General features: G+C 52.3%; 5 protein-coding genes across 5 annotated transcripts; all 5 read left to right on the top strand.

The window, feature by feature from the left end:
• Window positions 1–542: 542 nt before the first annotated feature.
• JN550_005556 (uncharacterized protein) lies at window positions 543–3844 on the top strand (the record flags this gene model as incomplete). The annotated part of the gene is made up of 3 exons (XM_049317196.1): window positions 543–1429; window positions 1484–2050; window positions 2101–3844. The coding sequence occupies 3 exons, from the start codon at window positions 543–545 to the stop codon at window positions 3842–3844; spliced, it is 3198 nt and encodes a 1065-aa protein (XP_049172569.1).
• A 527-nt stretch (window positions 3845–4371) lies between these two features.
• On the top strand, window positions 4372–5451 carry JN550_005555 (uncharacterized protein; the record flags this gene model as incomplete). The annotated part of the gene is made up of 1 exon (XM_049317195.1): window positions 4372–5451. One exon carries the CDS (start codon window positions 4372–4374, stop codon window positions 5449–5451), a length of 1080 nt encoding a protein of 359 aa, XP_049172568.1.
• Window positions 5452–6579: 1128 nt separating this feature from the next.
• JN550_005554 (uncharacterized protein) lies at window positions 6580–7719 on the top strand (the record flags this gene model as incomplete). Its single annotated transcript, XM_049317194.1, has 1 exon — window positions 6580–7719. The coding sequence occupies one exon, from the start codon at window positions 6580–6582 to the stop codon at window positions 7717–7719; it is 1140 nt and encodes a 379-aa protein (XP_049172567.1).
• A 630-nt stretch (window positions 7720–8349) lies between these two features.
• JN550_005553 (uncharacterized protein) lies at window positions 8350–9897 on the top strand (the record flags this gene model as incomplete). Its single annotated transcript, XM_049317193.1, has 1 exon — window positions 8350–9897. The coding sequence occupies one exon, from the start codon at window positions 8350–8352 to the stop codon at window positions 9895–9897; it is 1548 nt and encodes a 515-aa protein (XP_049172566.1).
• Window positions 9898–10516: 619 nt separating this feature from the next.
• On the top strand, window positions 10517–12112 carry JN550_005552 (uncharacterized protein; the record flags this gene model as incomplete). Its single annotated transcript, XM_049317191.1, has 1 exon — window positions 10517–12112. The coding sequence occupies one exon, from the start codon at window positions 10517–10519 to the stop codon at window positions 12110–12112; it is 1596 nt and encodes a 531-aa protein (XP_049172565.1).
• Between the last annotated feature and the right edge of the window lie 56 nt (window positions 12113–12168).

Below are 12168 nucleotides of genomic sequence, written 5' to 3'. Positions count from 1 at the left end.
CAGCATCCCTTTTGAGCACAGTGGTTGCGTAATGAGTTTAGCAGGTGTCGATCGACATGAGCATCGTGCGAATCTGTTCACGATCTGTGGTCGCCCTAAATCTGATTCTACCAATCGGCCGGGTCGTCGATAACCGCCTTTGACATGGTGATCTATTGGAGGATCTTTGGCGAGCTTCGGCCAATGAGATAGCGCTCCAGCGAAAAAGCACCCCGGCACATTACGGGTCGGGACGCCGCTAAACTTAGTTTCCGCGGGGCGGTAAAGGGAGACAACCAGACTATTGCAGCCACTAGGCTAATACTAGCAACCTCACGATGCAGCAAGTCGGCGATTAGCTAGAAGCTACATGCGGTGCAGACTTGTGAGACCTGAGTGTCTCGCGTGCCGAAATTAGCTGCTGTCAATCGCCGCCGCCCCCTCACAATGATGTGTGTCACCGGCAAGAGGGAAAGAGGAGGAATTCCGACTTTTTCCCCTGCCTCCCTTCTCTTTCACTTACCTGCAACACTCGGGGTAATACACGCATTCATTGTGACAAGATGCCGAGTAATCTGAAGTCATTGATCGGTACCATCAAACGGCGCCCGACCAAGGCGGCTGATGGACGTACCAATGAGCAAGCAGCTGCAGCTGCAGGAGCTGTCAATGGCGAGAAGACAGGTGTGCTGCGTGACCTACACGGCTTGAGCTTCAAGGACAAGCACACCCTGGCACATGCGCTTCCAACTCTTGCCTCTGGAGAACCCTTGGATGACAAGGAACTCCTGCTTGAGAAGGGCGTCTCTATGCTCCAAGGACTGCCTCCTAACAGCGGTCTTAGTGAAGCTATCTCTGATGGCTTCATCAAGATGCTTTGGCATGACCTGCCGCACCCTGCCATGACAACAGCCGGACCGACTTCGAGGTATCGGAAACACGATGGCAGCGGTAACAACCCCTGGGTGCCCGACATGGGCAAGGCAGGAACACCGTATGCTCGCAACGTGCCTCCCATGAAACCCAAAGGCCCCAATCTCCCGGATGTTGAGGCCGTTTACGACGCCCTTCTCAAACGCGAAGGCCCCTTCCGAAAGCACCCTTCCGGCCTCAACCGTATGTTCTTTGCCTTCGCGACAGTCGTCATCCATGAATGTTTCCAGACGTCCCGAAAAGACCCGTTCATCAATGAGACATCGAGTTACGTCGACCTGAGCACTCTGTACGGAAACACGGAGAACGAGCAGAAACACGTACGAATGTACGAGAATGGCTTAATATTTCCTGACACCATCGCCTCCGAGCGAATCATGATGATGCCACCACCAGTTGTGGCAGTTCTCGTCATCTTTTCACGACACCACAACTTCATTGCCCACAGTCTAATGTCTGTCAATGAGGACGGGAAGTACAAGCCGTGGGAGGAGCTCGATGATGCGGGCAAGAAATGGTCAGTAATACAGAGGCCCACAACTTGGAAGTAGCATACTAATAGGTTCTACAGGCAAGATGAGGATATCTTCCAAATTTCTCGCAACATCAACGTCGGCTTCTTTGCCTCGGTGGTCTTGAAAGACTATGTCTCTGCCATTTTGAATACCCCTCGTGCGAACTCCGAGTGGAACCTCAACCTAGGCAAGGAAATCAAAAAGGGCGGAGAGCGAGTTGACCGTGGAAGCGGAAATGTCGTCTCGGTCGAGTTCGCTGTTCTCTATCATTGGCACGCAGCCCTTAGTGCTGCTGATGCTGAGTGGATGGAGAGTGTCCTGAGAGACTCATTTCCCGACTTGAAGTCCATTGAGGATGTTACCGTCGACATGTTCCACCAGGTCATGAAGAAGCATGGTCACAAGCTGATATCTACTCCTCGGAATGAATGGACTTTCGGAGGACTAGAGCGCCAGGCCGACGGGAAGTTCTCTGATTTCGAGCTTGCTGAGCTGATCAAGGACGCTATTGAGGAACCAGCTCATGAATTCGGCGCCCACGGTACGCCAGCCAGTTTGAAGATTGTAGATATCCTGGGTCAATTGCAGGCACGAGAGGTCTTCAACGTGTGCACGATGAATGAGTAAGTTAACCCTGATGTGCGCCCTCATTCATTACTAATTCAATTAATAGGTTCCGTCGCTACCTCAACCTGAAGCCCTACGAGAACTTCGAAGAATGGAACCAAGATACTACTGTTGCGCGAGCGGCAGAGCTTCTTTACGGACATATTGAGAACCTTGAGCTTTACCCTGGTCTGATGGCCGAATGCACTAAGCCTGCGATGCCCGGAAGCGGTGTCTGCCCCGGTCAAACCACAGGCCGAGGTATTCTTGACGACGCCGTCGCTCTCGTGCGAGGCGACCGCTTCCTCAGCTATGACTTCAATAGCAACACGCTGACCCAGTGGGGCGCTGCCTTGCTGCAAGACAACGCATCAGGTGCATATGGTGGTATGCTGCCCAAGTTGTTGTTCAGAGCACTGCCTGGCGCGTTCACTGGAACCTCCTCATATGCTCTTCTGCCATTCTACACTCCAGAAGCTGCTAAGGGTATCTTGAAGGGCAATGATGCGCTGCAAAAGTATGACCTTCAGAGACCCAAGAGCGGTATGGACATTATTAGTGTCCAAACCTTCGAAGGTTGCAAAAAGGTCTTTGAAGACCGCGACAACTTCCGAGTTATGTACCAGGCTGCGATCCGCAACTGTACCAACGGACACGACTTCATGATCGGCTGGGATGATGCCAAGCGTCACGATGAGCGGTCAAATATCCTTCACAAGGTGTTCATGGAGGAAGGATTCGAAAAAGACGTGTCGGACTTCTTCACGACCAATGTGAGGAAGCTTATCACCAAGAACTCACTGTCCTTGTCGAAGGGCAAGAAGTCCATTGATATTGTCCGAGACGTCACCAACATTACCCCTATCCTGTGGCTTGCTGATAAATTCGCAATTCCGCTCAAGACGCAAGAGAAACCCAAGGGTTTGGTGTCTATCTACGAGGCTTTCGGGGCTTATCTAGTCCTTTTCATGTACCAAAGCTTCAACATCATGCCTATCAATGAATGGAAGCTTCGTGAAGCGGCCATGAAGGCTGGCGCTGCGCTGCGCCCTGTCTTTGAGGCTCATCTGAAGACACAGAAGGGCGTGAAAGAGTCCGTGGTCGACTGGCTCGCCAAAGGCAGCGCATTCGAAGTCGGCCCTCAGGCTGACCGCCTCTACCATGCACTGAATGACTCGAAGCTGCCCATCGGCGACTTGGTGGGTGACTGCATCGGCATGGGTGCTCCCGTGGCGGGCAACATCACGCAGCAAGCATCTCTGCTGATAGACCTCTTCCTGAGCCCTGGCTACGAGCAGTACAAAGAGCGTATCGTCGAGCTGGCACACATGGATCCCGAAAAGTCAGATCGTGAACTCCAAGGCTTCGTGATGGAGGGTATGCGACACGCTGGTGTCGTTCCCGGTCTGCCACGTGTTGCGTCCCAGGATGTCACCGTCATGGACGGTATTCGCGGTCCGGTGCACGTCAAGGCCGGAAACACAATCCTCATTGCAACCTCCAAGAGTGCGATGGATCCTGAGCAGTATCCAGAACCCGAGAAGCTCAACCCTCACCGTTCATTCAAGGACTACATCCTGCTGGGCCATGGCCTGCACTTCTGCTTTGGCGCCCGTCTGGTTGCGCCAGCGCTTGCAGCTACTCTCAGGGAGGTCTTCAAGCTCAAGAACGTACGCAGGGCTCCGGGTAAGCTAGGAAAGTTCACCATCACAGAACATGACCTTGCTGGCATCAAGATGAGGCACTACTTGGACTCTAGCTCCAAGGAGTCGCCTATCCCCACGTCTCTCACTCTGTACTACGACTCGTAAACTTACGATCGTCTCAACGCTGTGCTTGGTTTATTTGACATGAATTTGGTAATATCAGACTGTGATGGATAGCAAGCAGGGTTGAATTTCATGGTTAAGATGAAGCTGTAGTCAAGTTTGCGTCGTCTTGTTAAGATAGTTACTTTGTTCTCCACGACAAGTCGCCCACTCAACCCCAAGCAGTCATTTCAGTGCGACCACGGACGTGGATTTTTTACCTCATGAATGATGTGAACACATGAACTTCCATATTTAAAGATGAGATGCCATCCTGCATTTTCTTGTGTCAGAAAATATGTTGACTCTTGATTCAAGTCCTGACTTTTCGCTTCTTCACTGGCCTGAAGCTGGGGGTAGCACCTGCCAAATCAGGCTATGATCATACGAAGAGCCCCTGTCACCGATATGTGGCACAGAAAAGGGCCATTGTTTTTGGGTTTTATGTAAACCCAGAATCATCTATCGGACATGGTGTATGCCGCGATTTTCCTCATCCTGCCTGAGTTATTACCCAGGTGAATGATCAGATGGCGAGATTCAACTCATTGTTGCTCGCCCTGAGCGTCGGATGCCTTGCCACTAGCCTCCCACCCCACCTTCGGGGAGCGGAGAACACCCAACTTGGTTCATCATCACCCGCCTGGCGTCTCACACCAACTGGCAGTCAACAGCGATTTCGTGGTCTAGCCCCTGTATCGGGTGATGTGGTTTGGATTGCTGGCACCAATGGCACGGTCCTGAAGACTGTGGACGCGGGACGCACCTGGGAGTCTGTCGGGCCCGCACTCGGCCTCGAGGATGTCGAGTTGCAATTCCGCGATGTTGAAGCGTGGTCGGCTGACAGCGCCATAATACTGTCAATTGGCGAGGGCAACGCATCGCGGATATATGGGACTAAAGATGGGGGCAAGTCTTGGAGCCTGTCTTTCACGAATAACGACTCAGCTGCTTTCTACGACTGCCTGGCCTTTGAAACTCCAGAGTACGGCCTGGCCATGAGCGACCCGGTGGATGGAAGATATAGACTCATAGAAACAGTCGATGGGGGCAGCAGCTGGAGCATCGTGGATCCCCGCGGCATGCCGAGTGCTCTGGATGGGGAGGCTGGCTTTGCAGCGAGCGGTACTTGTCTTTCCACTGCAGCTGGCCGTTGGTACTTGGCTTCAGGAGGGACAAGTGCTGCTCGCATATACCGAAGCGCTGATGGTCACAAGTGGGATGTCGCAAACAGTTCTATAGCCGGCGGATCAGCAGCCGGTGTCTTCTCCGTCGCCTTCAAAGATGCGCACCGAGGATTAGCGGTTGGAGGTGACTACGAGGCTCCCAACAAGACTGAGAGCATCTCGGCATGGTCTATCGACGGTGGCGTTACCTGGCAGCCGTCCGACAGGTTTCCTGGGGGCTATCGATCTGGGGTCTCGTGGGTGCCAGGCTTCTGCGGAGGAGCCATTGCAGTCGGCCCAACGGGGTCGGACTTGACTATTGACGGAGGCAAAACTTGGCATGCTTTTGACAATGGCTCTTTCGACAGTATTGAGTGCGTCGGTGGACACGTCTGTTGGGCTGCCGGTGAATCAGGAAGAGTAGGGCGTCTCACGCTCGATTGAACCGGGTACGCTTCCTCAGTCCATAATACTCTTTTGCCATAGCTTACTTCGGAATGCAGTGAGATGCCGAAGGAAGATTCACCTGACCTGCCTGGCTTGGCGTTCGGATAATGACAATGAGTAACTTATCGACCTCCTATCGCGACTGAAGTGGGTCAACCACTACATCAAGTTTAGTCAGTTATTAAGCTTATCGTGATAAGTTGGGGTTGACAGTGGCTCTTCCGGCTGGGCTGCGTGTCGTCATTGCGGAGGGATTGGGAGGAGACAAGCAGAGCGGTAAACGGCGACGTTTAACATCAGGTCTGCTCCAGCTGCGCAGGCAGGTTCGCAGGCAGGTTCAAGCGCTCCGTAGCCCCATATCTTCTCCCTCCTAGGACATCGGAGGGGCTCCTATATTCCTAGATGATAGTTTCCCTATCTCCAAAGGCATTGCCACAAAATGCTGAGACCACTTCCCAGATGCGCCACGAGTTTGGGGCGATGCGGGTAGACGGTGGCTCCCCGAAGGAGATGGATCTCCAATTGTCCAAGCCTAGCGCAATCTGGGTTGGAGATAACGGCAACCCCAAGATATGCGTTAGCAGGTCAGCAGTGCCGCATCCCCCTGCCCTCGGGACATGGTTCACTTGCCGACTGTATCTCAGGGCTTAGGAGGTGCATAACTTTTTCCCGAGCTTTGGCTTTCTAGAAGAAGGGAGCCTCTGTCTGTGGTTACTATGATATGGGATTTCGGTATGGCATATCAACCCGAAGTCTAATTTGCATTCTTTAAAGCGCAAATTGCTTCCTAATCGATGTGCAGTGGAACTAGCTCGGACGCATCCGACTCTACCTTGAGCAAAATGACTGACTTACTGATACGGGTCGGATCACTGTTCCACAGCGATCCCACAGCCGCTCCCGGGTTAGGTAGCCCCGGTAGCCGGGAATAGAGAGACCTAGCCGTATGACCACCTTGAAACAAGATGATGCGCCTGGATCAGTTATACTTATGTCTAGTTACGACTTTCGTATAAGTCCAGTAACACAGACAACCTGTCTCCGACCTTACAATACCCAACTCTCACACTGCCACTCTAGTCCCTACTCTTTGCGCGCTGTTCTAAGCCTACGAACCTTAAGACCATGACCACGACGACAACCCAGCTCGTGCAGCCAGGAATGGTCCAAGAACGTCCAGCCAAGCAACGCACTGCGTTATCTATCACCGAGCTTCAACCATCGACGTTCACACAACGAGCACTCATTGTCAACCATGAAAGGAAATACGAACTGCAGGACAACTTTACAACGCCGGCTTACCTATCGGAACACGAAGTCAAGATCCGGACTTGCGCAGTCGGCCTGAACCAAATAGACTACAAGTCGGTGGACTACAACTTCTGCCTCCCACAGTTGCCTTGGATCACGGGGCGTGAGATGGCTGGCGTGGTCGAAGAAGTTGGCTCAGCGGTACAACACCTAGAACCTGGCCACAGAGTATGGACATCGACATATTACCGTGATCGTCGGGCAGGCTGCTTTCAAGAGTCCGTCATTGTTCCGCAGCACACAGTCTCGCTCATGTCGTCAGAAACGTCCTTCACATCCGCAGCATGTCTAGGTGTATGTGGACTGACGGCAGCCATGACACTGTGGAGATGGTTCGAGGTTCCCTTGCCCTACGGAACCCCATTTACGCCACCGACAACCCCTCAGTCCAAACCAGCAGATATGCCTCTGATGCTCATCTGGGGAGGATCGTCGGTTACGGGTCAGTTCCTGACGCAGCTAGCCAAGCGCAGTGGCTTGCGAGTGATCTCCGTCAACTCTGCAAAGACCGCACAGGCGCTCAAAGATCTGGGCGCTGAGCACGTCGTTGCCCGCGACGGGAGATCCAACGAAGAAATAATAGACGAGGTGAAGAGAATCGCCGGTGACGATATCACTATGGGTGTCGACCTTGTTGGGGCCAGTACAGCGCTTGCTACTTTGCAGTGTCTATCGACCTCACATCCGGCTCGCTTCGCCCCACTGGCTTGGGCACCCAAGGTTGAGGTGGCCGACAACATCGAGGTGCTCAACGTAGAGATGAAGCAGTTTGTCTTGAACCCAACGTCCGCCATCTACTCGGAACAACTGACTAGACTGGTCGAGTCTGGCGAAATCCGTCTCCCCGAAATCGAAGTCCTAGGCGGTGGATTGAAGGCAGTCGAGGAAGGCCTTGAAAGGCTGAAGCGTGGCGACATGGCTGGCAAGAAGCTCATCGTCGATATGCAAAGCTGAAGGTGAAAGGTTTTATGCTCCATAGCATTGGGCATGGCGAATCGGGAGTTCTGGAGTTTAGGGGTGCATGAAAAGATGAAAGGCTTGGGGTATTATAAATCTCTGTAGGATTGTAAATATCCTATATATAGCATTCCATGTGTGGTAAAATGATGGTTAGCATTTCACATTCAAATGCCATATCCTTGAGTGTTTGCATTACAACAGAGGACGGCCCTCTTACAGGAAATGTACGACCGAAGTGGCACGGGGATCACGCCTGGAGGTGCCTTTTTGGGGCGTTCTGACCTGCCCCTTTTTGGACCTGCCAAAACACCACCTATGAGCGACGTCGCCCTAGAAATATTTCCAAATAGGTGGCGTTGCATACTTAAACCGCAACGAGTAGAATGTGATGGGGCGCCTGCATGCCAACACTGCTCTAACGAGAGCCACGGAACACTAGCAGTGCAGCCGCCCGACTTTAGCGTCATCTCAGCTGTCCACAGACAAGCCCTGGAATGAGGCAGGTTGAATCTGCAGCAACCGAGATTATTTCAAGATGTCTCGGTCCTGTCAATGTTGCAGTCCGTATGGGACTTCCCTCACTCTCGTTCTACGTCGCACTCGCTCTTTTTGTTCGGCATCAACATGATGCATCACACTCGTTTTCTTCTCTGGGCGTCAGTCCTCTCAGCTGGCGCCCTTGCCAAGCCCTGTGGTAAGAAAGTGAGCAGCAGCAGCTCGTCGCTAAGTTCAATCTATGGGGCCATATCTACATCGACCATAAGCGAAACTGCCATCCAGGTTTCTACCTCCATGACAGGCTCAAACACGGAATCCTCCACTATAATCCAGAGTTCCACCTCTGCCGCAAGTCCCACGAGTTCCACAACCCTGTCGAGCACAGAATCTCAGACGTCGACGTCGACATCTTACAGCACTTTGACGACGGCTTCCGCTACCATTGGATCATCTTTGACGACCGAGACTTCCACCTCAGCAACATTTTCCACGGCTTCCACTCCCACTGTGACGGGATCAACAGTCACGGAATCCACAACTTCAGTTCAATCATCCAGCTCATCAGTTGACTCCATAAGCACGACAACATCATCAGTGGATATTCAACCTTCAACCAGCTCCTCGGTTGAAACCACTTCCAGCTTCTCAATAACTTCCAGCTCTTCAGTTGAGACGACTTCCAGCTTCTCAATAACTTCCAGCTCTTCGGTTGAGACGACTTCCAGCTCCTCGGTCGAGCCCATTTCCAGCTCCACAACCACGTCTAGCGCCTCTGGACCGACGGCCACAATCCTCAACGGTGACTTTAGCAATGGGCTCACTAGCTGGCAGACCTCCGCCGTGTCCGGCAACGGCGCCACCATTGTTGCCTCCTCCAGCTGTGGAAGTGGGAGCGCTTCCGTGGGATCCACATGTGCGGCCTTTAACATGAACAACGGCGACGTGTTTCTGTCTCAGGTGCTTGACACCTTGGAAGGTACCTCGTACACAGTTGGGTTCCTTGCCTCGCTCACAATCAGCAATGGATGGGGAGTGTGCACTGTTGGCGGTGCCTACCGTGACCTGACGAGGTCATCGGCCGCAGCCAGCTATGCGTTGACCTTTACGGCGTACGGCCCCAAGACAATTATTCAATGCACATTCCGATCTCTTGGAGGCGGATATGGGGCCATCAGCCAGTTCACCATGGCGGTCAACGGCGCAGGAACGCTCCCAACGAACTATCTCGTCAACAGCGATTTCAGTGCTGGGTTGGCCCCCTGGGCGGACGTTACCACGACCGCCGCCTCACCCAGCGTCTTCTCGTCCTCCGCAGACTGTTTTGGCTTCGCGGGCTCTTGTAATGGCGCTACGATTCAACCGGGCGGCGAGTGGCGGTTCTCACAGTCTGTCACCTATGACCGTAGCGTCACAAGGTATCTCGTGTCCGTCAACTACTACGTCTCCGGTACCCAAAACTTCGTAACGGGGGTGCTTTGCGGGATACAAGGGATATCATTGACGACTGGGCAGACCCGGCCGCTCAACTCATGGCTCCTGGTGGCTAACTACTGGCAGGTGGCGAGCTCTGCCCCTGAGACGGTGACCTTTACATGTGATGTTACGGTGAGTAGCTCGGCGACGGGACCGTTCGATTTCCGGTTCACAAAGCTGCAGTTAACGCCTCTGCTATAATTGCTGTAAATGAGTGCCGAATTGGTGGGGCGAGGGTAAAGGATCGCCCATGTACACTCTATGTACGAACAGCATCATGTGATGCTATCTAGATTCCTAATTGTTCTGGTTACAGAAAGACTGGTGCGGTGCATTTCTGTTCTTGTTCAATTATAATTCAGATTAAACTTATTGAACCCAAACTTGTTTGAGGTTTCAACGCATACTTCGTCCATGATACACGAATCATATGCAGTCCTGCCATCCATGCAAAACAATTCGCTCCAAACCATATCCAGAAGAAGAGCTCTTGACGTCCAATCAATTCCCTTGTCAGGCCATGGTTAGGGGCACCTGTTGTGCGCATCGGATCTGCAACAGGGGCCGAGCGGCGGGGATTGATCGCCGTCCTGCTTGCAGTCTAGCCGAGGCATCTATGAACTTCAATCGGGCACTCTCCTAAGCTCCTCGTGTTTTGAGCCGAGGAATGACTTGACCAGAATTTCAAGAGCGCAGCGGTACCTTGAACCACCATGATGAGACATAACATAAACAGAGTCCCGACCGGTTACTTTGAAGTCACTGCTGAGGTCGGATGTATCCACCAATACTAAGTATTGGTTATGCATAATCGATCAATATGCTTGTGAATCACAACCCGTTTACATACGCTCTCGTTGTAGCAGGCAAGTATCTGGTTGGGTACGTTGGCTTGGGATGCTTTCTTTATTTTGTGGTTGCGCTTTTCGTCGGTAACATACCTGCTATATCCCATCCATTTTCAATAACAGTCGAGGTGTATGGAGCTATTGAGATACTCTGGTACTTTATATGGTTCCTCCCATTCAAGGCGTACCTCCAAAGACCGGGTCTCTCCATGATACCGACGACCCGGGCGCAGCGAAAGGCCTTGATCGAGAGGCTGCTGAACCATGTACCTGACGTACGACTGTTCATCCGGAAGTGGTTCAACGATGCGCACTTGGACGAGGTGTATAGGGACGATGTGAAAGATTGGTTGCTGTGGGCGCTATGGGGAGTGATTAGTGATACCGACATTGACCCCGACGAGCTGGAAGAATACGTCTGCGAGGCCGAGTCAAGATCGGGTCTGACATTACCAAGGGGTAGAGCTGACGCAAGGCCGATGCGATTGAGCTTGGATCCGGTCAAAATGATTCACAGATCTCTGCTCTGGTATGCCTTACTTGGAATTGTTGACAACACAGCGACTCTACTGCTCATCTTCAATGGATTTGGCGTTTGGCGACAACCACGAATATCGTTTCTCAAGGTCTTTCCGTTTCGAATTATGACTTTGTTCTCAACGAAGGAATCTGTGTCACCGCATTTCAGCTATGTATATCGTCCGCACAAGTCGAATACCCACCGTCCCATCATCTTTTGCCATGGCATAGGCATAGGCTTGTCCACTTATTTCTACTGGCTTCGTACCATTCCCAAGGAGATAGGTGTCCTCGCGCTCGAGTTTCTCCCAGTCTCCGGACGCATATGCCCTGAGGCAGTATCTCAGGAGGACTACGTGAAGGCCATGCGACAGATACTCTCCCAGCAGGATATCAATGATTTCGTGTTCGTGGGTCACTCTTACGGCACATTTCTTGCCCGCCCGCTGCTCGATGACACAGGAATCTCACCGATGATAAACTCTCTTATCTTAATTGATCCGGCGGCAATTCTCATGCACCTTCCAGACACAGCGTACAATATCACGCGGAAGCAACCCCTGACGGCCCCCGAGGTGCAGATTGCCTGGGGAGCCGCCTTGGATCCAAGAACCGCCCACACTGTGTGTCGGCGTATCCATTGGCCGGAACACATACTATGGCGCGAAAATCTCGCTGGAAAACGGACCACTGCCATCGTTGCTGGTCGTGACTGTGTGATCAACGCTGGTGCCGTTGCAGGCTACATTCACTATGGCGATACCAAACCTATGACATCAGCGGACCTAATCGAGCTCAGAAAGACACCAAGACTTTGGACAGGAACAGCTGAGTTCGAACTCATCTACTTGTTTGATCGAGATCACGGACAGAGTCTCTTGATTCCTTCTGACGTTAAGAAAATCACCAACACAGTTGAGACCTATGCCAGATTAGACTACAGGTCAAACAAGGACCGAGAAGAGAATGAGGCATTCGGTGTGCACATAAGAGAAGAGGCCCATGCGAACTCGAAAGTAAACGAGATACTGGATTCCAATGTTGTATGACAGTCTACATATTCTAAAGACGAATGGGCTCCAACACAGTCAAATAACTCCATTAC

Source organism: Neoarthrinium moseri (assembly GCF_022829205.1).
Source record: "Neoarthrinium moseri strain CBS 164.80 chromosome Unknown scaffold17_Wmoseri_CBS_16480, whole genome shotgun sequence".
NCBI classification, from domain to species: Eukaryota; Fungi; Ascomycota; class Sordariomycetes; order Amphisphaeriales; family Apiosporaceae; genus Neoarthrinium; species Neoarthrinium moseri.
Note: the sequence above shows the minus strand (reverse complement) of the source record. Positions and strands in the feature narration are given on the sequence as shown.